The sequence below is a fragment of the Anastrepha ludens genome, chromosome 5, assembly GCF_028408465.1.
Source record: "Anastrepha ludens isolate Willacy chromosome 5, idAnaLude1.1, whole genome shotgun sequence".
Taxonomy (NCBI): Eukaryota; Metazoa; Arthropoda; class Insecta; order Diptera; family Tephritidae; genus Anastrepha; species Anastrepha ludens.
The window spans coordinates 67,255,517-67,280,602 of NC_071501.1; the positions used below are offsets into that span (position 1 = coordinate 67,255,517).

Here is a 25,086-nt window from a genome sequence, read left to right on the forward strand (position 1 = left end):
AATAGGTTGACACAGAAGTTGAGGAAGAGGATGGATTTCGTTGCAAACACCAGCTCATCAGATGAAGCAACTGATGAGGATGAAGATAACGTTATTACATGTGAGAAAACTATACTTCGAGGGAAAAATGGTCATAAATGGTCATCAGTTAAAGGTACAACTCATCATTATGGGCTAAATATCGTACATAAAAGTCGAGGGCCTACCCGTCAGTGTAAAAACATAATTGATCCGTTCGACTGTTTCAAACTGTTCATAACAGGAGATATCGTCGACGAAGTTGGAAAGTGGACAAATGTTGAAATAAATCAACGCCAATCAATCTTACTAGCAAATACGGATCAGATACAACGACGTAACACAAATGCAAATGAAATATATGCAGTTATGGGTATATTGGTGTTGACCGCTGTTAAAAAAGATCATCATTTATCTGTGGAGGAATTATTTGACAGGTGTTATTCTGGATCCATCTACGCAAGCGTTCTTACCAAAGCCAGATTTCAATTTCTTATGTCCTGCCTGCGGTTCGACGATAAATCTCTGCACCTGCAATTAGTGGGTGATAAATTCGCACCCATCAGAAAAATATGGGAAATGTTTGTAAAAAAATGCAGGGAAAATTACAGTCCTGGTCCATACCTTACGGTGGACGAACAGCTTTTGGCTTTCCGAGGCAAGTGCAGTTTCAAGATGTATATCCCGAATAAGCCTGCCAAATATGGAATTAAAATGGTGATGTTATGTGATAGTGGAACCAAGTATATGGTGGACGCAATTCCATATTTGGGCAAAAATTCGAACAATACTACAATGCCTCTTGGAGAGTTCTATGTGAAAGAGCTTACGAAAACTGTACATGGCTCAAACCGAAATATTACAATGGACAATTGGTTCACTTCAATACCTCTGGCAAAATCATTAGGGCAGAGCCCATACAATTTGACAATTGTCGGCACTCTTCGGTCAAATAAAAGAGAAATTCCAGTTCAGCTAAAAGAAAAAAAGGGTCGTAAGTGCGGTTCGGCCATGTTTTGCAACGACAGCAACTTAACATTGTTATCGTATAAGCCGAAGCCAAACAAAATGGTTTATCTTTTATCCTCATGTAACGAACAGGGCACTATCAATTCCAATACAAATAAACCCAACATGGTGGAGTTTTATAATAGTACCAAAGGAGGAGTTGATACATTCGATCAGATGTGCAGTGTTATGAGCTGTTCAAGAAAAACTAACAGATGGCCATTATGTCAATTTTTCGGAATTTTAAACATAGCTTTCATTAATTCATATATAATTTATACCCATAATGTGTTTCAAGGTGGTCAAAAGCCACTAAATCGCGTTAATTTTATGAAAAAACTTTTTGCGGAACTCATAAAAGAGCAACTAAAGGACAGGCTTGTTATGCCAACAATAACATCCACTGTGAGAAATGATATCGAGAATCAGCTTCAAATAAATAAATCTACAGAATCTGAAAACAAAATACCAAAAAGTTCAACTGGAAAAAGAAAAATATGCGCCGTTTGTCCTTCTGCTAAACGAAGAATGACAAACGTCGTTTGTGCAAAGTGCAAGAAAAGGCTGTGCGGCGAGCACAAAATAGAAGTTTGTGACTCATGCTTTATATGAAATAATTTATCTTAAAACTAATGTTCCTTTTTTAGTTTAATGTACTATTTATAAGAAACTATAAGACTTAATGGATAAAAATGTGATTTATTTTTTATTTGAAATGTTATATAATAAGTTGTTTAAAAACCCATGCCAATTGAAAGAAGGCTATTCAATGTTAATTTTACGCCAAAATGATTTTATGAGTTTCGTTAAATATTAATTTTAAAGTATCTAAATAAAAATAACAAATCAATTTTGATACCTATTTTTGTTGACAACTTTTTTTACAGCTTTTTAAAATACATCGTAGTCAAAATGACGAAGGATGACGTTAGTGTACAATAAATAAGGATGACGTTCTAGGGTTAACTGAAATTGTCTACTGGGAAGTAAAACATCTCTTGCAACGCAGATATTCAACTAGTGTGCAGCAAAAAACGCAAAACAATATTCACAACATTCAATATGTACTCATAACTTTCATTATATTTTTGTTAACACTAACATATCTAGCAGTCTTTAATAGAAATGTCTTTCTTTGAAATAGCAAAACGAGTTCAAACAAGAAGATGTTTCAAAAAATACGCATAAATACAAAGAACTAAAGTTCGACTTTTGATGACATAAGGTAAACCACAAATAATCAAAATTTTTCTTATATTAATTTATATATATTAGTATATACACTATACTAAACTTGAACAAAAATATATTAGTAAATCAAAAAAGATTACTTGGTTATAACGGCTTCAATAGTTTATTGGTGTCGCTGCTACCGCATCTGATGACGATGATACTACGAAGAGCAATGGCAATTGTAACAGAAACATTTGTTCGTGATTGACTGCCACCGCCGTGGCAAAGTCTCGATTGTTGTATGAAACGCAGAGTTTATTGCTACCACAAAATATATTCTTATTCGCATACCAACGTCGATGTGGCGGTGATGACGAACGATAACGATTGCTGGCTGCTGTTGTTGTTGGCCATTTATTCACTGAGCAAGTTTTATGGTTGCAGTAACTGTTAATGCCCATATGCAGCCCTCGTCATTCATCCCATAGACATTGTTGTTTCTGTCGCACATAATAGGTAAATTGACTGCACTTGCGACACGTCTTAATGCCGCAACGATAGTTGGGCTGTGCCGCCGACGAGTCGCCACCATTCTTAGCTTTGCAATATTTGAGGCCGCAAGGATACCAGCCGATGCAGGTTTCTAGTGTGCATAGGCATGGTGCCCATAAGCCGCTAACCTCATTGCAACGCGAGAAAAGTGTATCGGGAAATTTCTCTGTGGCTGCCTCTAGGCTGGATATAGATGAGCCTAGAAGTAGAAAAATAAGAAGGAAAATAGTTAATACAAAACAAAAATATAAAAGTAAAATTTTTTGTCGAACGACTGCCTTCATAAACTCTGCCACTGAATATGCCACAATCCGAATATTATTTAAAACGGCACATTTAATTGAATAATTGCTTAAAGAAATTTCAATATCTATTCAAAGCAATAAAAAAATTATAATAGCCCAATTCCAATAATGCCTATAAATTTTCTATTGCATTTAAGTAGGGAGACTGGGCTAGCATTTTCATATAAGCCAGGTCTGCACTATTCCCGACTTATGCGACTTGATAAAACCTGAAGTTTCGTCGTAGAAACAGCTTTTCCGCTCGCTCTTAGTATTCCCAGATACATGTTCTGGTCCATAATCCCAACTGCCATGCAAGACCAAACTATTAAACCTCCACTACCGTGTTTTACAGTCACATACAGATATTTTAGCTCTAACAGATCTGCCATCTGACCCAAATTTGGACTAATCGAGAAAATTAGGGTATTCTGAAACTCTGAGCCCGTGGAAATGTGCATCTTTGCGAAATTTAAACGGGAAACTCTATATTTTTTGGCTTATGTACGGTTTCAAGGAGTGGCACTCGACCATGAAAATAATGTGACCAGAAGAGACGGGATATTGTCGATGCAGTACATGCACCTATCGTCACTTCCAGTAAGGATTTTGTTTGGGGCGTTTCTGCTTTGTTCTTTAATCTGTTTTCTTTCACAAAACGTTCTATTATATGCTGCACTGTAGATGATGGTGCTTTCACTATTTCAGCTATTGAACGCTGCATTTTGCCTGTTTTATAACGGTGAATGACCAATTCGCGTTGTTCTGTTGTGTTACACCGACTCATACTTTAAATTACACAGTCCTACGAGGTACAGTTTCTAAAACGGCTATGGGTGTTTCCTGAAGGTTTTTTTATGCTGAAAACGAATATGACCTTGAAAATGATCCAGCACGTCAGGATTTTTGGCAATTTGCGGTTAAATAGTCAAAAATGCAGATTTTGGCCATTTTTTTAATTTTTTTTTTTTTAGCAAGGTAAAGTTTTTTTTTACTTTTCCACAACGGCATCGCAAAGTACTACTCTTTAGCTTTAAGGTCCTTTTTTAAAAATATGTTTACGATTAATATAAAAAAAGTTATTCTATTTTGAATAGGAGACTTTTAGATATGCAAATTCAACCTTTCTAATTCTCTAACGCCCCTGTGAAGGGCACCTAACCGAGGTGGAGTTCGGGTGCAGCCGTTTGTGGCAGATGCAGCAGTAAAATACCTGTAGTCCAGTGTTGGGTTCGACGCCAGCCCTGAAGAGAAGTATCAGTCCTTAAGTTCGTGCGTATTTTACCCATAATTTCACTTCTGTACGATTTTTGCATACATGATTGGCGGAATATAACGGAACTATTTATATTTTCTTTGATATATTGTGCATACAGCAAGTGATTTTAATCGCGGATAGAAGCACGTGTTGTTAAAAACTAAAATGGAATATTCGAACGCGTATTAGAGGCATATTTTGTATTTTTTTTATAAAAGTGGTAAAAATGCAACAACTGCTGCTGCAGAAATAAACACTGTTCACGGAGAAGATACCGTGAGTGTAAGGACTGAGCAAAAGTGGTTTTCAAAATTTTGAAGTGGTAACTGCGACGTGGAGGATGCCCCGCGCGCTGATCGTTCTGAGGCCTTTAACTCCGACGCCTTGCTCGAACCCGTGGAAGCTGAGCTAAATTTGACAGTCGATATGATAGCTCAGACGTTAAATTCATCGCATGGAACAATTCACAGGCACCTGGTTCAGTTGGGAAAGGTTTCAAAGCTGAGAAGACGGGTTTCGCATAGACTTTCTGTCGCCAACCTTCAGCAGAGAGTGAATGTGTGTTCTCAGCTGCTGCAACGGCTTAAAAATTAAAGTTTTTTTAACCGTATCGTTGCTGGTGATGGAAAATGGGTCCTTTACAATAATCCTGCTCGCAAACGCCAATGGTTAGATAAAGATGAAACACCAGAACCGACCCCTAGAGATGACCTTCACCCCAAGAAGATTCTCCTGTCTATTTGGTGGGATATGGCCGGTATTGTTTATTATGAACTTCTGCAACCAAACCAGGCGATAACTGCTGATTATTATTCCCATCAGCTATCAAACCTGAATGAGGCACTTAACAAAAATCGACGATCTTTAGTGAATAGACGCAAAGCTTTGTTTCACCACGACAACGCAAGACCTCATACCGCAAGGCAAACATTAGGCAAGCTGAACGAGCTCGGATGGAAGCTAGTGCCGTATTCACCTTACTCTCCAGATATTGCACCTTGTGATTATCACCATTTCCGTGGACTTCAATCCCATATGAGTAACAAAACTATTCCTCAAAAGAAGCTGTAAAAAGGGATATCGAAGCGTATTTTGACTCCAAGGACAAACAATTTTTTGAGCAGTGAATTAAAAATTGTCCTAAACGTTGGGAAGACATTGTAAATAATGTAGGAAAATATGTTATTGATTAATACACACTTTAAACATCTTTTTTATTTAATTTTAAAACCACCTTTAAAAAACGCACGAACTTATGGACAGACCTGATATTTGGAGGAAGCCTGCTGCAAGGGATTGCCCCTGTGACGAAAGATTGGGGGTGGGATACGGTACACTAGACAGGGCTAGCTTACTGGGACGGCAGCCCTTGGTCGGGAACAACCCGAGTCTTTCCGGTAACGTAGAACCGGCTGTCATGGGAATGATGCAAACCTTTTCCTTTCTGCCGTTCAAGAAGCAGCTCACACGATACCAAACGTCTCTCGATATCCTTCTCCTTCAATTGATGTAGCACCCACATTACCCTGTTACCTGATTTCTGGACCATTCCCATCGCGTGCAACGTCTTCATCCAATAGTTGTTGTAGTTGAGTATCTTCAATTTTTTTCGGTGCCCCTTCGCGATCTTTATCACTCACGTCGAAATTGCCACTTTGGAAGCGTCGAAACCACTCTTTACAAGTTGTGATGAATGTCAACTACCTCACATATACACCTTCAAACCCCTGTATATTACTAGAGCGAACACAAAAATAGTATCAGCAGCGACAGTTCTTTTACGAGGGCAGAAACTTATCCCCATACCCAATACTAGAATTCTTCAGAACTGTGTCTTTATTTTTGACAAATAACATTAAGTTAATAAACTGTTGTACCTAAATCTCTGATAATTTTCTTGCATCAAATAAGCAGACACCCAACTGCATGTTACAAAAAGATTAAGTTTCAATTTTTGAATATTAACATTGAAATTTGGTTTTGTTAGTTGAATGAACAAACAGTGATTATTTCTAAGGCTATGGAGCGAGCTATGAACTTGGAAGACAGATAAGATTGTAAACAGAAACTAATGAGATATAAATTATTTTATCAGACAATTATTGTAGGCCTAGCAAATTTCATCTGTCGATATAATGGGAAGGATCGTTTGACCAATTAATCTTATTCAAAGCGAATTCGTTAAAAACTTTTTGTGCTTTTTCGATTTTTTTGGAATGGATTTCGAAGAATAGATTCTAAATTAACGGGCAAAATTCGAGATGATTTCTCACCAAGGCAATATAAAGCGACCATTTCGAATGCTTTGGAGACAATAAAATCAATATGATTGGAAAATGATATGCAGTCTGTCTAATGGAAGCGGGACCGGCAAAATTCAACTTTACAGTTCCGTTATAAAATAGCACCTCTCCAAATCAAAGATCAGAAGATCGTTGTTTTATTTGTGACAAAACCGAACTTATCGTTGCGTGAAGCTGAAGCAGTTTTAAGGAAAAGTAATGTTAATGGATCCAGATACACGATTGGAGGACGTTTACTTGCAGAAGATCTCAGATTCCGGAGCACTTTGAAAAAACCGTTGCTCTGTCGTCCGCAATTGGACAACGTAATATTAGGTTAGAATGCCTGTCGGGGTTAGAGCTCCAGAGCTTAGATTCGCAAAAGAACGTAGGCTTAATAAATTATACCATCTGGTACCACTAAGGACCAATACGTCTATGAGTTGGCTTTCCGCCACCAAGGTCACCCTAACCTAACCTATGTAAGGCAGAGACGTAATAAAACTGTGGACCAAGGAGTAAAGATTCTTCTATATCCAATATGTAAAACCTTTTCAGTGTTTAATAAAAATACAAACCTGGCAATTCAGCCCACGCCTTCAAATCGGCACTGCGCACATATGTCGCATCAGCGGCCTCAGCACACAAAGTTTGCAGATGGCGCGTTATTGGTAAAGAGCGATTTAGATGAACCCACGATGTCATCGTAAACGACTCCCGCCCCTTATCCTCCTCCGGTGTACGTATCGTGCTGGGATTCTTCTGACGTAATTTGGCCATTGCGTCGGAAGAGATAAAATCGCCTTTATTGAATTTCGTCACAAAGCACATGACTTGATATTGACTTTGGCCACGTTCCTCTTCACCCAGCACGAGAGCTTTGACGATTTTGACTTCCTGCAAAAGAAAAGATAAAAAAATAAGGTGGGTTTTAATCATAGGAAGTTAAGTAAACAAAGATAAAAAATAATATTCAAATACGCTTAGATATTTTTTTTTTTCAATACTTACATTTCGAAAATCAATGACTTGTGTGATAAGTGTACCATCCGTTTTTTGAAATTCTAAAGTAATTATGTCCTCGCTGACATTGGAGGTGATGCTTTCTTGAATGACCTCGCCACCCTTTTGAGAGGGAAACATGAAAATGAAATAAAAAAATTTATTAAAAATTAATTAAATTAAAAATGACAGAAACATTTTGGTAATGAACAACTAAGGCACAATTACGAATACTTAGAAACATTGTGACAATAAAACTTAATGAAAAAACGAGCATATGCTTATGCTAGGTATATGAAATAATCAGCGCAATTAGCTTGTGGTTGTGATCGTAAGCTTAAAACCAGAACAAATAATAAATACAGGTATCCCTTGTATAACGCGGTCTTATACAACGCGGTTTCGATATAACGCGATTTGGAAAAATTAGGTTTCAGTACAACGCGAAATTTAGACTTATATAACGCGAAGGGGAAAATACATAATTATAAAATCTGGTAACACTAATTTGCGTACCACATATTTATAATATGTAATGTATTTTTAATGTAAACCGGGAATTACCCTTTTTTGCCTTCACAACATGTGTGAGTATACCATCCGTCTCAAATCTCGCACAAGATGACGTCACTTCGGTAGAAGATATCTGTGAATCAATTTCCAGTTTCACTCTACAGCGCATACGAGAGGGTTTAAGTTTGGTTGAGAAAATGGAATCTTTCTTTACAACTAATGATCCTTCGCTGGAGAGATCCAGCAAAATAATAAGGGAAAGAGATATTAATCTAGCACCTTATTACGAAATTGAAAAGGAGCTTAAGAAAACCTGATAAAACTGATAACAGATTTTGCAATTATAAAACCAGTAGAAGAACCACAAGGTCCCACAACTAGTTTCTTATCCAATAGCGAAAATTATGTTGAAGAAATATCTTCTGATGAAGCTATTGCTCCCCCAAAACGCCCACGTGCAAAGATCTTTGAAGACAGTGAAACAGATTAATTACCATATGAATTTAATAAACCTTTAATTTGTTTTAGTTTGTTTTTAAATTTTTTAATGTGCACATAATTATTTAAATTTTGTTTTTTGAATTTTGAAATATGTATGTACACATGTATTATTATTCATATTTTGTGTTTTTAATTGTATAAGAAAGTCTGAACTTTAGTATTGAGTTGAAATATATGTGCATCTGTTATTTTGTATATATTTTATTTAAAAAAAAACCTATTGGAACATAACCCCCAAATTTATATGAAAACTATGTTTTAGATAACGCGGAATTACATAACGCGCAATTCTTCTGGAACGTAACTATCGCGTTATACGAGGGATACCTGTATAGTCAAAGGTTATATTCGTCGAGGTTATCATTCAAATAAGTATCAGGGCAGTCCATAAGTTCGTGCGTATTTTACCCATAATTTCACTTCTGTACGATTTTTGCATACAAAAAATTATTCGCGGAATATAACGGAACTATTTATATTTTCTTTGATATATTGTGCACTCAGCAAGTGATATTAATCGCGGATAGAAGCACGTGTTGTTAAAAAATAAAATGGAATCTTCGAACGCGTTTAAGAGACATATTTTGTATTTTTTTATAAAAGTGGTAAAAATGCAACAACTACTGCTGCAGAAATAAACACTGTTCACGAAGAGGATACCGTGAGTGTAAGGACTGCGCAAAAGTGGTTTTCAAAATTCCGAGTCGTAACTGCGACGTGGAGGATGCCCCGCGCGCTGGTCGTCCTGAAGTCTTCAACTCCGACGCCTTGCTCGAACTCGTGGAAGCTGAGCTAAATTTGACAGTACAGTCGATATGATAGCTGAGAAGGTAAATTCATCGCATGGAACAGTTTACAGGCACCTGGTTCAGTTGGCAAATGTTTCAAAGCTTGGGAAAATGGGTTCCGCATAGACTTTCCGTCGCTAACCTTCAGCAGAGAGTGAATGTGCGTTCAGAGCTGCTGCAACGGCTTGAAAATTAAAGTTTTTTGAACCGTATCGTTCCTGGTACTGCATTCGACAGTACGAAAAGGAGTTTCCTGTATGCCGCGATGTCTGAATTTGGTATCCCCGCAAAACTAATACGGCTATGCAAGATGGCGTTGCTCAATACCAGCAGCGCCGTCAGAATTGAGAAGGGCCTCTCGGAGCTATTTGATACCAAACGAGGTTTCAGACAGGGTGACTCGCTGTCGTGTGACGTATTTAACCTGATGTTGGAGAACATCGTACGAGCCGCAGAACTTAATCGCTCAGGCACAATATTTTATAAGAGCGTACAATTGTTGGCGTATGCCGATGATATCGATATCATCGGCCTTAACAACCGCGATGTTAGTTCTGCCTTCTCCAAACTGGATAAAGAGGCAAAGCGAATGGGTTTGGTGGTGAACGAGGACAAAACGAAGTACCTCCTGTCTTCAAACAAACAGTCGGCGCACTCGCGTATCGGCACTCACGTCACTGTAGACAGTTATGATTTCGAGGTTGTAAAAGACTTCGTTTATTTAGGAACCAGCATTAACACCGATAACAATGTCAGCCTTGAAATCCAACGTAGAATCTCTCTTGCCAACAAGTGCTACTTTGGACTAAGTAGGCAACTGAGCAGTAAAATCCTCTCTCGACGAACAAAGCTAACACTCTAACACAAGGCTCTCATCATGTTCGTCCTAACGTATGGCGCAGAAGCGTGGACGATGACAACATCCGCTGAAGCGACGCTTGGAGTGTTTGAGAAAAAGATTCTGCGCCAGATTTTTGGACCTTTGAATGTTGGCAACGGCGAATATCGACGAGCTTTATGACGGCATAGACATAGCGCAGCGAATAAAGATCCAAACGCTCCGGATCTGAAAGTATTCGATGTAGTATCAGCTGGTGGTAGCAGAGGAAGAGGAAGGCCTCCTCTGCGTTGGGAAGATTAGGTGGAGAAGGACTTGGCTTGGCGCTTTGTTAAACTCGGTCAAAATCGGGTAAGCGGTTATCGCGCCCATCAGAAGAAGAATTGCTGCAAAATATTATACACCTAACCTCATGATATTCTTGCAATGAAGTGTAGCAAATTAAAGCAACCTTATGCCAACTGTGCCAACTGTCGTTTTACTGTTCTTTGGTGAAAATTTGTTGGGAGAGGTAAGTTGTGTGCATTTCCTTATATTTAAAAAGCTTTATTTATAATTTTTAAATGTCAATGAGGGAAGAGGAGTCCCACCAGCCAAAAAGAATAGGCAAAAGCCAAATAAGAAGTGGAGCGAGAGTGATGTGTTCTTCATAATTTATTACCTACATGGAGTGGTGGATTGCATATACATATGTTGAGTTAGGATTGACCCCGTAAGGACAAACTGACAACGAATTTTGATTCAGCAGCCTCAAAAACATATAATTATTTGTTTAATATTTCCGGTGAATATTCTGTGTTTGACCTTGAACTGACCTTCAATTTGACTCCACAAGGAAAAATGGATAACGAATTCGGACTCAGCAACCCCAAAAACGTGTATATAAGTATTTGAAAATTTCCCGGTGAATATTCTAGGTTTGCCCTTGAAAAAAATTAGTTTTTAGTAATTTTGAGTAGTTAGGGGATGATTTCACCTCTTAAGGGGTTACGCCACTCTAGCTACTGTAAAAAAAGCAGTTTTTTAAGGATTTTTTTTACATTGAAAGAAAGGGGCTAGGAAAAAACTTTTTAAGTATATTATTAAGGCAGTAGTCTGCTTTACAGGCTTCAAAAAATCGATTTTTTTGTTTTGTTTTAAATCTCTTCCAAAACTATCCAAGAATATGTCTTTAAAATTCCAGAGGCCAATTCGACATATTTTCGAAGCTAGAGCAGTTTTGGTGGCCGAGCGTCGAGCAGGTGCGAATGCTCAGGCAGACTTTAAAGCGCGTTTTCTCGAGTTTTCATTTTCACAAGTGTTAGAAAACGGTGCCGGCGATAGCAAAAAGAATATATGTCCGATCGAAAAAAACCAAAGTGATCTAGCTTCAGTATTAAATTATCTTCTATTTGAACTAAAAAAGTTGGACAAAAGTATTATTTAAACTACTTGTTTTGCAACTTAAAGTCAATTTTTTTTCTTAAAAAAGTGAATTTTTTTTTCAAACTTCAAAAAAATTTGGAATTTTATAACTTCTTCGGTATTTTTTTAGTTCATAAAGAAAAGAAACTTATAAAAATTAAAAAAAAATTTGGTTCGACTGTTTCAGATGCATCGCACGACCTCCATCACCGGCACCGATTTACAAGTGCAGACTCCAGGCGCTCCAGAAAAATACTTACAACTTTAAAAAATTTCAATATTTTTTAAAAATAAATATTGTTTTTTAAACCTTAAATATAGTACACTATCGTCTTAAAATTCCGTTTACCGCAATCATTTCCTTCCCTTTCAAAAAAAATTGCTAAAAAAACGCTTTTTTTCGGCTTCTAAAGCAGACTACTGCCTTAAGCATGTATTTAAGTGTAATTACAAATATTTTTATTGAAAAATATTACAAAATGGCGCCTTTGGAGTGAATCTCTGAACGCGCCCTGCGAAAAAGGCACTTCACGGCACGCAGTACAACTGACGTAAATGTCCACCTAAACCAAATTAAAAAAATTCTTCTCAATCGACGTGAGTATAGCTGTAGAAATACGTACGGGATTTTAGAAATATTGAAATTTGTGTATTTTGCAGATGTTTGAAGTCAAAAGTAGAATTTTTCATCTAAAATGGAACCGTTAATTGTTTATAAAAATTTTTCTAATTAATTAATAAAAAAATCCGTACGTATTTCAGTGCGGAATAATGTTCTAAAGATCCTTGTACAATTACAAGTGAAAATATTAAAAATTGTTTGTGTTATGCTGCGTGCAGTTTTGAAAAATCACGTTTTGAGATAAACACGGTTTAAATTTGAAATAGTCGTGTCAGAGACGTCAGAGGCGCTCGCGCAAAAGTGCGAAATATTAGAGATAAACATTTTTTTCACGCATAGGACTTTTTGTTTTATATTCTAAAGAGTTTAAAGCATCTTTTAAGCAAAAAAAAAAAAATTTCGATATTTTGAAAATCCTAGAGTGGCCTAACCCCTTAAGGAGGTTTGGAAATTTGCGTACTTAACGAGTGGTATTAGCGTTGATTAGAACTATGTACAATAAAAAATGCCAAACCGAATTTGAATACCAAGCATTTTTTGCTTTTAAAGTTTTTCTGAATTTTTTATAAAAGTACGCCTATTCAAGGGTGTGTTTTAATATAATAAAAAAATGTAATACAGGCTCAAGCCATCTCTTCCAAAACCATTAACGACGATTTAAAAAAAAAAAAAAAAAAAAAAAATCATCCAAATTGGATCCTGTAGCCATTTTTGAGCAAAATGTGTCAAAACATGCTCACTGTGCGCCGAAGACATTAGGAGATGTTGTTGTTGTTGTAGCAGCATAAACATTCCCCATACTTACATACGGAGAATGCTGCTGGAGTGGCAATCCTTGGCCGGATATAAATCCGGGTCGTTTCGGTAACGTAGAACCGACTGCCGTGGAAACGTCTCACATATCGGCTCACATAAGCTTTTTGTTTCATCGGGTGCGCAGATAATAGTATCTTAACTTTAAATTAAATACAATTTCCTCGATGGAACACAATTTTTAAAACACACTAAACACTAAATCATTCAATATTCGTATTCGCAGTTAAAATAATGCAACACACATTTTTTGTTGCTTTTCTTTCTTACTTGTATATATCGTAAAATTTAAATACTCTTTCCCGTCAAAAAAATCTCCTTAATTTCGCCCTATGTAGATTTAATTATTTCGCGTATATGAAATTAAAATTAAAACTGAAGTGGGCCACTGAGATTAAATTTAAATAAACACTACATCCTTTTCCTACAACCGCAGCGTTAAAGGTCAAATAGCAAGTACTTATGTAATTGGCGAGAAAAGTTAAACTACCTAAAACACAAAGAAGCACCAAAACACAAAGATTACACAAAACAAAAGCAGTGTCCATGAACCAAATCTAAAAAAATTCCAACAAATGGAAGGTAAATCAAAAGCGAAACGAAAGAAGGTATTTAAGTCTTAATTCAAGCCAACAGAGCAAGCAAACAAAGGGTGAGCAAAATTTACTAGCATTTATATACTTATATAGGGTTTTTCAGTAAGAGCACTTCAACTTTTGAACTTTTTTGAATAAAACACAAACGGTTTGACTTTTTTAACTAATTTTTTTTTTATTATCGAGTTTGAACATATACATTTAAGTATGAAATTCGATGTCTTTTGCATGACCACCGCGTGCACGTTTTACGAAGTCCAATCGTTGAACCCAATTTTCGACCACTCTTTTGCATAAATTGGCCGAAATTCCAGCAATTTTGCGTTCAATATTGGCTCTGAGCTCACAAATCGTCGCCGGCTTGTTATTGTAGACCAATGACTTCACATAACCCCAAAACGGGACGGCTTGTTAAATGGACCGTAAAATGGCCGTAATGCTCTTAAAGTAGCAGCAACAGAACGATTATTTTCATACAAAATTTGCACGATTTGCAATCGTTGCTCAAGTGTGTAGCGTTCCATGATGAAATGTATACTAATGAAGTTTACAAATGACAAGCGAAAAATAAAAAATATTGCGTCGTTCGCTCTCCCTATCGGAAAAAAGTTGAAGTGCACCTATTAAAAAACCCTATATTTACACCTACAGCCAAAATAATATACACTAAGGAAAATATACTGATACCGCAATCTTATTCAACCGATTTTACAAAAGGAAAGGCGTTTTTATTCTTATTTTGTATTTGTTCAGGTTTAATCTTCCATTGAACATCTTTTTTAAAATCTTCGGTTGAGCACCCAGGTCTGGCCTTTTTTTGTCCTGTTGGAGGATCCTTTTTAAAAGGTTATAACTCGAAAAAATTAAATTTTAGGAAGCTACTTGGAAACTCAAGACGTTAGCTATAAGCCAGAAAAGGTTGACTAGAGTCATCATGAACTTTGCCTAAATACTTAGAGGAGAGAGATGAACTTACTTTTGAACACATGCAACCAGCGGTGAGCTAGAGACATTTCTAACTCTTATAACCCGATAGAATTTAAGTTTGGCAACTATTGAGATTATTTTCTTGGAACCATCATTTTTTCTGCTTTGATGATGTTTTTCGGATCATCGTGTTGAAACAACCATCGAAGCGGCAATTTCCATTGATTAAATTTCACCACAAGTCATAAACTTTCTTCCACAAACAGAGTTAAAGTTTTTATTTACACCTTCTTTTTGTAAGTATTTAGATAAAATTATTGTAATTGCTTAATTTAATTTATTCTATGATATTAGATAATGTTGTTGTTGTTATTGTTGTAGCAGCATAAACATTCCCCATACTTACATACGGGGAATGCTGCTGGAGTGACAGTCCTTGGGCGGATATAAATCCGGGTCGTTTCGGTAACGTAGAACCGACTGTCGTGGATATAATGTAATATAATAATATAACATGGTTTGATTTTATTCACATAAAGAAAGTTTTTAATTAAAAAAAAAAAAAAAACTCGGAAAACAATCTCGAACTTTAGCAAACTATATAAACTAAAAATAAAGTAGTAAGATCACAAGAAAATAGAAAATTCATAAAACTTAGTTAGTGAATTACTAGTTAGTTTCATGGCAGAAATACACTCGGTGGTTTGCCATTACCTGCTGAGGGGCGATCGCTATTAGAAAAATGTTGTTATTAATTTTGGTTTCACCGAGATTCGAACCAACGTTCTCTCTGTGAATTCCGAATGGTAATCACGCACCAACCCATTCGGCTACGGCGGCCGCCATTTCTATAAGGAGTGATTTTCTTTTCGAGAGATAATAGCTATGTGGTCGAGAACTCGGTCTCTAAAAGAAAGTGAGGTGAACAATTTTTTATCGGATTTGAATGATGGAAAAAGGATTTTGATGGTGATGATAGCGGCCTAGACTTATCAATATATGGTGTACACTTTCTTTTGACGTTGGCTGTATATGCAAAAAAAACTAGGCGAACTACATAATGCGGTAAATTTCACCGCATCACTTTTTTAGATCTGCATAAATTCGGTACGCTCCAACTAGTGAGGACTTACTGCATGAATTTGAAGAGTATAATCGGCGTTCCTAAAATGCAGCTAACGCTATATTTTTCGAGATGTTAGAAGGTTAATTTTAGCTTTACTAACTTTTCTCTCTTCTCTCCATGCACTCATATTGTTTGTCAAACTGACAGAAATATAGATTGCATGTACAATCCAAGTTTTGTTGTTTTTGTTATACTTTAATAGTTGCATTTTAAACATCAAAAATAAGATCATCTCCGTATAAACCCATCAACTTAAATTTGCGTAATAATATTTAGAATGTGTAATGATTAATTGGTTCTGTATTTTTATTACTAACTTTAAATACATCCTGGCAATGATTTCAGGCAAAGCGAATGGGTTTGGTGGTGAACGAGGACAAAACGAAGTACCTCCTGTCTTCAAACAAACAGTCGGCGCACTCGCGTATCGGCACCCACGTCACTGTTGACAGTTATAATTTTGAGGTTGTAAAAGACTTCGTGTATTTAGGAACCAGCATTAACACCTATAACAATGTCAGCCTTGAAATCCAACGTAGAATCTCTCTTGCCAACAAGTGCTACTTTGGACTAAGTAGGCAATTGAGCAGTAAAGTCCTCTCTCGACGAACAAAACTAACTCTCTACAAGACTCTCATCATGCCCGTCCTAACGTATGGCGCAGAAGCTTGGACGATGACAACATCCGATGAAGCGACGCTTGGAGTGTTCGAGAGAAAGATTCTGCGTAAGATTTTTGGACCTTTGCACGTTGGCAATGGCGAATATCGTAGACGATGGAACGATGAGCTGTATGAGCTTTACGACGACATAGACATAGCGCAGCGAATAAAGATCCAGCGGCTTCGTTGGCTGGGTCATGTCGTCCGAATGGATACAAACGTTCCGGCTTTGAAAGTATTCGATGCGGTACCAGCTGGTGGTAGCAGAGGAAGAGGAAGGCCTCCTCTGCGTTGGAAAGATCAGGTGGAGAAGGACTTGGCTTCACTTGGTGTGTCCAATTGGCGCCGGTTAGCACGAGAGAGAAACGACTGGCGCGCTTTGTTAATCTCGGCCAAAATCGCGTAAGCGGTTATCGCGCCAATTAAGAAGAAGAAGAATGATTTCATTAAATTTTGCACTAAAGGACGCTCCAAATCTTCTCAAGCTTACATAGTGACCAATTTGAGCTTTAGTAGAGTCTTACACTGGTATCCTTGCGCTTTTTGTTTATACTTTTTGTACGACATGCAGTCCCAGAGGTTCTCCACTGGATTCAAAGCAGAATATTGTTGGAAAATACTGTCTTCATCCACATTAACCACCAAAAATGAGATGTAAGCATCGTCCAACAGGTCCGTGTATATTTTGGAAATCATTTTGTACAATACATACCATAACGCTGCCACCAACAGCTTTTTTTTTTGGAATAAGTACGTCTTTGTTACGCAAATCATACCAATAACAACTGTACGAGTCTAGGCCATCTAGGATGAAGCTTCTTTCATTGGAGAACATAACATTATCTTACTTAGTTTCCCAGGGCAAGTGTTTTTTAAGTAAAGTCTAAACGCGCTTTTCTGTGAGGCATTTTCAACACAGGCTTCCACACCGGCTTTTTTTTTCTTCATTTTGCATAATCTGTGTTGCGTAAAATGTGCGCGATGTGTCTGGTTGTTACTGGAAGACCCGTTTCTTTTTTATTTGGGTCGAATTAAAAAAAAACTTTTCGTGGCTTCCTTTTTAATTTAGTTTATTTGACGGTGAGTCTGTTTTTATTGCCGTTCATAGGCCTTCCATAATTTTACTTTTTTTTGTTTTAAATGGCCCATCACTGCCTCTAATCTTCCGATTCTTCGCCCAATCTGTCGATTGATAGCCTTAATAGTGCCCCCTGTGGTACAGGTTGATTTGGACCTTTTCAGAATGATTAAGATATTTTCTTAAAAATCATATTATTAAAAGAATTATGCACTTGAATTGTTAAAAAAATTTGCAATTATCAATTTAACGCAAAAAACAGTTATTTTCTATTAACTTAAATTTTTTCGACTTCCTTATTCAGATGTGTTTAAATCAAAATGTTTTAAGTCTGATATTTAAAAAGCAACGGTTTAAGTATAACAACATATACGAAACTTGAATTAGTTAGTTTGTTAAACAATATGAGTTAGAGAGTGTGAGAATAAAGCTAATTTGCATATGTTTGAGGAATATTTTCTATTAAAACTTGAATAAACGTGGTGCAAAAAATTATCATCGTATGCATGTCAACTTAATATTTTAGCCATATGTGTAAATATTGTCACTTTAATATGAACACAATAGCTTAATTTAAGCTGTCCGCAGCGAAAATACTAGGTCGCAACAATAAAAAGACCGGTACACAACAATACTGCATGCGAAAACATTTAAGGACGTAAATAGAGAAAAGGATGAAGGGTGAGTACTGCAGCTCATTAAGGCAACCAGCGACAGCGAATACTAGCCGACGTGTGTTGAATGAAACTAATGGGTTGGGCGTGCGGTAGGCCGTGTATGCTAGGCGTTGCCAGATAAGCAAATGTAACAAAATGAACTGCTAAAAGGTGAAACAAAGCAGAGTTCATGGCTGCTCGTTTTCTTACTATAAGATTTATAAAATACAAATATTTATACAACTGCAAAACGGCCACAAGGCAAACAAATCTCAAGTTTTCAACAGTAGGGAAATATGCTATATGACCTTGAGTGCATTTTACGCCAAGAATGGGGAACGGTATATATGTAAATGTGTATGTGCATATGTGTGGAAAGAAAATGAAGCGTTATAAGAGGTTTGTCTTAGCATTGTTAAACAAGATACACTGTAATAATATACCTTTGTGTACCAAGTAGATTATTTTCGGTATTTTCTTCACCATGGCAATAAGAATATTGTGTTGAGTTTACAGTATTGGCCAATAATGCCCTTATAGAAATTCAAATAATGCTTATTAATTTTGTATTAAGAAAATATAACGAAAAATACGTAGTATTTTTGAAATAAAAAAATTGTATGTAAAATATTAAAACTCAAATTAAATTATCAAAATTAAAGCAGTAGAATTTTTTTGCTACATGAATTAAATCATGTAAAAATAGCTTGCAATCTTAATGTGTTGCACATATTACTGATCAAATGCGACAGTTTTGCGCAAATTTCGCTTTCTTGACAGTGTGGCCGCTTATTTGCGTCAGTCAGCACAAAAGCTTGTGGTTGTGGCGATGTGGACTGATAGTGTGTAGCAAAAATTTCAGTGAAGCCAAATAGTAGCCGGCCCAAAAAAATTTTGTGAAAGAAAATTCATAAAAACAGTATATATTCAAGTATTGTCAATATTTTTTAAGCTTTTTTGCGGGACAGAAAAATTAATTAAGATGAAAAATTGTTAAATGTAATACATTTTCGTACCCTCCTTTCTTATAAATGAAGCTCTGAGGTTAAGTAAATAAATAAAGTTTTCATTAGACACTCTAAAATAGTTTTTGAAGTCCACTGGCTCACAGTTACCAATTTAGCCAAAAGATTTAGCCACTTCCTTCTTTTCTTACACTTATTTTTTATTTTACTCACTACCGCGAATATTAAAAGACACCTCCAATCTTTTCATTTCCACATTTTCCTGTTGAATTTCGCGGCTCAAATAATGATTTGATCTCATAAGTGACCTCTATAAGCCGCCACTCAAAACTGATACATTTTCAACTATCGAACTTGATCATAATATATATTATACAAGCACGTAAAATGAATTCCATTGGTTTAGCCCAACAATACGTAGGAAAAACTTGCTCATGTGCTCGAAAGTCATGATTCAATTATTAAAGGTTTGCTCACTAGTGACATTCGATTTTTGACACTCCCTTACAAAAGGTGGTATTTAAGAAGGTGAATAAAGTGGAAAATATTAAATACTTTTTGGTAAAAATGGTAGCAAAAAAGTATTTTCTTACTTAAATTGAAAGAAACTGCGAACGATTTAAAAAATAAATTTTAATTGATATTTAGATGTAAATAATGGTACAAATAGGAGTTATTAGCCTAATATACGCCAAGTCTAATATTAAATAAAGAAATTATTTCACTTAATACAATATTTTATTTTTTGAACTAACTTTTAAATTTAAAACCCTCGCGTTTGTACCAGCGAAGTTTCGCCAATATGAAACTTTTTTGTTAAAAATAAAAAAAAAATAATTGGCTCGTACAATTCTGTTAAGTGTTTAGCCGAGATCCTCCTCCTATTTGTAACGCGCGTCTTGATGGTATTCCATAAATGGAAAGACCTACAGTTTTATGTAGAGCTTTTTCATGCTGGTACTGTGCCTTGCTAAGCCTCCTCTGGACAGTTCATCCATCCATGGGAAGGGGGACTCATTGGAAACAAGTTCCGTCAATCCCAACTCTTTTATAATGAAGTCTGAAATTTTATCGATTGCGTCGGGACTATCCAATTATTCTCCCTGTCGTAACTCTTTGGGAAATGCTAGCTTTTTGCAAAACATGAACTCTGTCTAAATCACCACATCATAAGAAAAAAAGCTTTGTAAATTCTCCACTCATCGATCTCGGATTGCCTCAATTACTCTATCATGTCCTGACTTAAGCAGTATGTATTTCATGTCATACTACCATAGCCCTGAATGTTGAAAACTCTTTAGCGATTTGTTGCTCGTAAGTAAACCATTTCTACAAATTTTACTCTTCCTCCACTTTCACTCAAAATTTTTAGAGCCAGCAACCCAGTGTCTTGCTAAGGGAGCCGATTTGTCAAGAGACAACGAGAAAGCTGCTTACTGAGCAAACCTTTTATCATTGAATCATGCTCGAAAGTGATAAAGTGACAGTCTTGGCCTTATATAAATCCGGGTCATTCCGGTTACGTAGAATCCCCCACGGTGGTGTGAATACACTTTAAAAGACATCTTTCAGCAGGTGAGAACGAAAAAAAACCAAAGCATACTAAAGAATTTTAAGTCAAAAGGAATCTTTGAAATACACAAGTGAATAATAATCGGATTCGTTCGATTTCTAAATTTGGAAAGTGTAAAACAATAACACCGCCTGTTTTACACAATAAGTAAACAAACAAGATCCTACATGCATACATCTGTCATGGCATTCTTACAAGGAGAAATGATTAAATAAAAATAAGATTTGAGCATACTAATGAAGAACTCATTTGCAAATGGCATAAGTTCAAGGACAACATATTCTATTTAGATATTCTCTCACGTTATTTGCCCTTGTACGCAAATGTAGCACTACAAAGATTATTCTGATAGCTGCCACTTGTGCAAAATATGAAAGTAGAACGACGGAACTAGCATCCTTTTGCCGGTATCGAAGGCTGTGAAAATGAAGTATATTCACTTATGGTACGCAGAGTACAGGAGCGAAATGTTTGTAGCACTAACAGAAAATATTCAAAGCATTTATAAATTAAAAATTGTATACGGGATTATAGCAAATTGAATAAGAATATTTTGTCTGGCTATCGTCGATAGTATTCTCCTCAAATTGCTTTGCCCTCTCATTCGTTGCACGGCGAATTGGTGGAGACTTTTAAATGTGTTGGAGAGCGGATGTTTTGCTGTTGCCGCAGTCAGCTGTGTTTTTTTTTTTTTTGTATGCTATATCTTCTTATTTGTTTTTTCACAACATCAAAAGCGCACTGGAATTTTATATAAACAAACGTACTTATGGCGTTAAATGTATGTATGTGCAAATTAATGGCGGCAGATTTCAAAAAACAGGGATGGTGTGCAATGCACGGCTGTTAATTTGTAAGAGCATATTGAAACCATTTAGAACGGAAGATTTCATTGAAGGCAACTGCGTTCATTCAGCCGGTTTTTATTTATATCGTATACCGGTTACTATAGTGCCCAAATGTGCTCGAATTCCATAAAGGGCGATCTTGAGCCCCATCGCCACTGCAAACATATACCGAAGTAATGAGTTTTATTGTGTGCGATCCGCCCCTAGCAGGCAGTTGATGTTCATAAATGCAGTTATTAATATTAGATGATTATAGTTTATGTTAATTAAAGCTTTTTTGAAAACACTTAAAACTAATATATTCAATAAAAAACATTTCAACCTACTTGATTTTGTACGTTTATCAGCAATTGACTGCGTGAATTCAGCAACAGATTCAAGAACAGTATTAGTATCAAGTTAAATTTAACTCCATTTCGCATGCATGGCACAATGGACAATGGATTGATGCTGCGATTGGTTATACTCAGACACATTTTTTATTCACGATTTGCACAAATACCACACTAAACTACGAATCGTAACGTAGGCTTTTGTACTATTTCTTTAACAGATGCCTTCAACTTCAACTCACTGTGAAAACTATGATTTTATTTTATATCGTATAATTGTAGAAAGCACTTGTAATTCCGCAATACATATTTAAAAATACATTTTCCCGAACTATTGTCGTTTAGTGCACTTTCAATGATTATACTCCTTTGATACACGAATCACGATTTAACACGAGTCTCGTAATACGCGTCGGCCGTATAATTCAATTGTTTTATCGAAAACACGCATACCTTTCCTGGTTATTTTAATCAGCTCTTAAAAAGTGCGTGGATATATTTATTAAAATTCGTACTTTAATTATTTTGCATCCATTTTTATACTATATCACTTTCATTAGAACTGAGAAGCACAACACAATAATTTTACGTCCATTTAATCCGCCATGTTTCAAAAGACTGACAGAAAGTTGCAGGGCAAGCAAAATGCAAAATCTTTTACCAAAAGTCTCCACCAGCGAATTGACTCTGTTTCAGTGCCAATGTTGTAATTTCATGCTGCCACAGAGTTTCATTTAAAAATATTACCGCATATGCTTGGAAAGGCTCCTCAATTTATTTTATTAGTTGAACGGTTTTAAGAACATTGCTAAAATTACAATTTGTGGTGCACTAATTCCAATAAGTTGGATCTGGTTGTAGTAGTAGCCTGAGTGGCCCACAATATCAGCTCGAATTTTCATATGATATTCGTCTGCAGCGCAACAGAAATCGCATTCCAATAAATCTTAAACATAATATTGGGCTTCCACAAGTAAATGCTCTGAAGACAATTTAAAATACGTTTTGGCTGGCAAAATAGAGAAAACTCGTTTGTGTAACCTAGACGATCAAACAGTTTCAAAAACAATTATCTTTTAAGCAACCGCCGTTAGTGTCGTCATTTCGTTCAAATTACTCGCTCTGACCTCGATTTGTTGAGACTTACATATGAGTGAAGCGTTAATTAAAATAAAATTTTAATAATAGCTAACAAAATCCTGAAAATAAAATAGAGTTGAATAGAGTTCTCCGAATTGCAAGCTATTTTGTGATAAGGTTTTGCTTTCTTTAACAAATTACAACGAAACGTCCCGAAATTTGCCAGTTACGCCAAATCATTCGCAAAATTTACTATCTTCGAAAACTCATTGACAGGGACGAATACAATAAGATATATACAATATGAATGTATTAGTGAAGAAGTGTGAATAAATTACTATTGTCTTTCCAAACTGTCCCGTTTAAACGCCAAATAAGCACAACACCCCGTTATATAAATAGATTGATTTTCCAGTGCTAGTTTAAGTGTGATGAAATTTGTAAACTAGGTTAAGCCTATAAAATTGACATTTTGCTCAATGCAACTGGAAACATTTAACCTTAAGGTCAACTTTTAGTCTTAAACTTGTGTCAAAATTTACAACAGTTGGCCTAAGTTTGAAAAAGTATCCCGTGGAGGAAGAATCGTGCAATATTATAATTTATTTCATATTTTTATACTCGAATATTACATCATTTTTCACATAACAGATGTATGGAACATCCAAAGAGAGTAGATATAGATACAGACAAAATGTTCCCATGTGGGAAATCAATTCAATCATGCTGGCTATTAAAATATTTATTGCTTACAATTTACACAATATTAATTTAAACAAGTTTGCTAGCTGATAAATGCATTAACATCAAATTGTGAAAGCCTTTATTTACAACCCCAATATCAAGACACACTTCAGAAATTAAGAAACTAGGCAAATTATATAACAGTATATACATACAGTATGTCAAGAATAAGTTTTGACATAGAAAATATGAATTTTTTTGGAGTGGATTTTGGAACAGTGAATAATTTCTTACGAAATTTGAGAATTTAATGTGAAATCCGAATGAAATTATGCGTTCGTGGAAAAAACAATTTTGTTCGTTTTTTTTTTTTTGAAAAATATAAATGGATAATGGTTAAAAAAGCTCCAATGCTTAATAAAATATATAAATTGAAACGAAAAATTCATGGATGATCATAGAAAAACAAAAAATATTGTTTATGCCAAAGCGCTTGAATAAAGAATAAAGAAATAAATAATATGAAAACCATTTATTTTCTGTTCTAAACTATATCTATTCTATTTTAGTGTGCCCAGCGAAGGGGGCCGGGTTTGCTAGTAGAAAATAAATTCAATTTTTCGACCTCAATAGCAAAAAATTATTGACCTCTTTTATGTACTGATTCAAGGTTATTAACTGCATTTAAACTCGATTTAACTCTGCTTCGCAGTGATCAATTTGTGGCTTTCGTTTTATCATTCAGTGAAAAATTTGAATACTGTGTTTTTTAAAGGCCTGACAAAAGACTATCCTTTGCTATTACGCAAATATTATATTATAATTGCCACCTGGGTAAAAGTGTTCAGGAATTGTCTAAAATGTTTTCAGTAAAACGTCAGATAGTTTATAATGTTACAAATCGAGCGGAAAAAGAGGGTAGATTAGAGTAAAAGCGTGCAGGTGGGCCTAAAACTAAAATTACTGTACATGCAGAACGCTTGATGATCCGTAAATTGAATCCGAGAATTTTCTTGAAAACACTTGCAAAGGACTTTAACGAGGAGTATGGTATTGTTTTCTCTCATGAAGCAGCGCGTCAAACCATGCGCTACAAATATTCACCTCTATTCATAGAGATCAGCATGCAAGAAACAGTTGCTGTCTGCACTAAATGTAGAAAAACGCCTGTCTTTCCTAGCAAAATGCTAAATTTATTTTTGAAGAATTGTTGTATTACATGAATATTATTATTAATTTAATTGAAACGTTTTGTATAAAATGGCATCGAAAGTGTAAGTAAAAATAAGCTGAAATAGCTCTGCTTTTTAAACCTAGTTTAAATTTAAACCGCGATTAAGTAAACTTAGTGTAACTAGAGTTTAAACTAGAACTGAAAAACTGGATTTGGAAATTTCTAAACCTTGTGCTTTGAATTGGACGGACCCTTTAGCTTTAAAAGCATATTTATTTTGTGTCTTGCAACCCTGCGCTTTGTTAGAATGAATACGTGGTATGGTTATT

General features: G+C 35.8%; 1 protein-coding gene across 1 annotated transcript; it reads right to left on the minus strand.

Annotated features, from left to right (window-relative positions):
* Positions 1-1,442: 1,442 nt before the first annotated feature.
* On the minus strand, positions 1,443-22,446 carry LOC128863669 (out at first protein). The gene is made up of 4 exons (XM_054102936.1): positions 21,814-22,446; positions 7,587-7,700; positions 7,154-7,472; positions 1,443-2,950 (listed from the first exon to the last, which is right to left on the minus strand). Exons 1-4 carry the CDS (start codon positions 21,961-21,963, stop codon positions 2,673-2,675), a joined length of 861 nt encoding a protein of 286 aa, XP_053958911.1. The 5' UTR covers positions 21,964-22,446; the 3' UTR covers positions 1,443-2,672.
* Positions 22,447-25,086: the final 2,640 nt, after the last annotated feature.

What these genes read in the sequence shown, in the direction of transcription:
- LOC128863669 (XM_054102936.1), bottom strand. Translation starts at nt 21,963, where the DNA reads ATGTGTCTGAGTATAACCAATCGCAGCATCAATCCATTGTCCATTGTG. An exon ending in TGATAAACGTACAAAATCAA is followed by an intron (nt 7,701 to 21,813) that starts GTAGGTTGAAAT and finishes CCCTCTCAAAAG; the next exon opens with GGTGGCGAGGTCATTCAAGA. An exon ending in GGCGTGGGCTGAATTGCCAG is followed by an intron (nt 2,951 to 7,153) that starts GTTTGTATTTTT and finishes TTCTACTTCTAG; the next exon opens with GCTCATCTATATCCAGCCTA.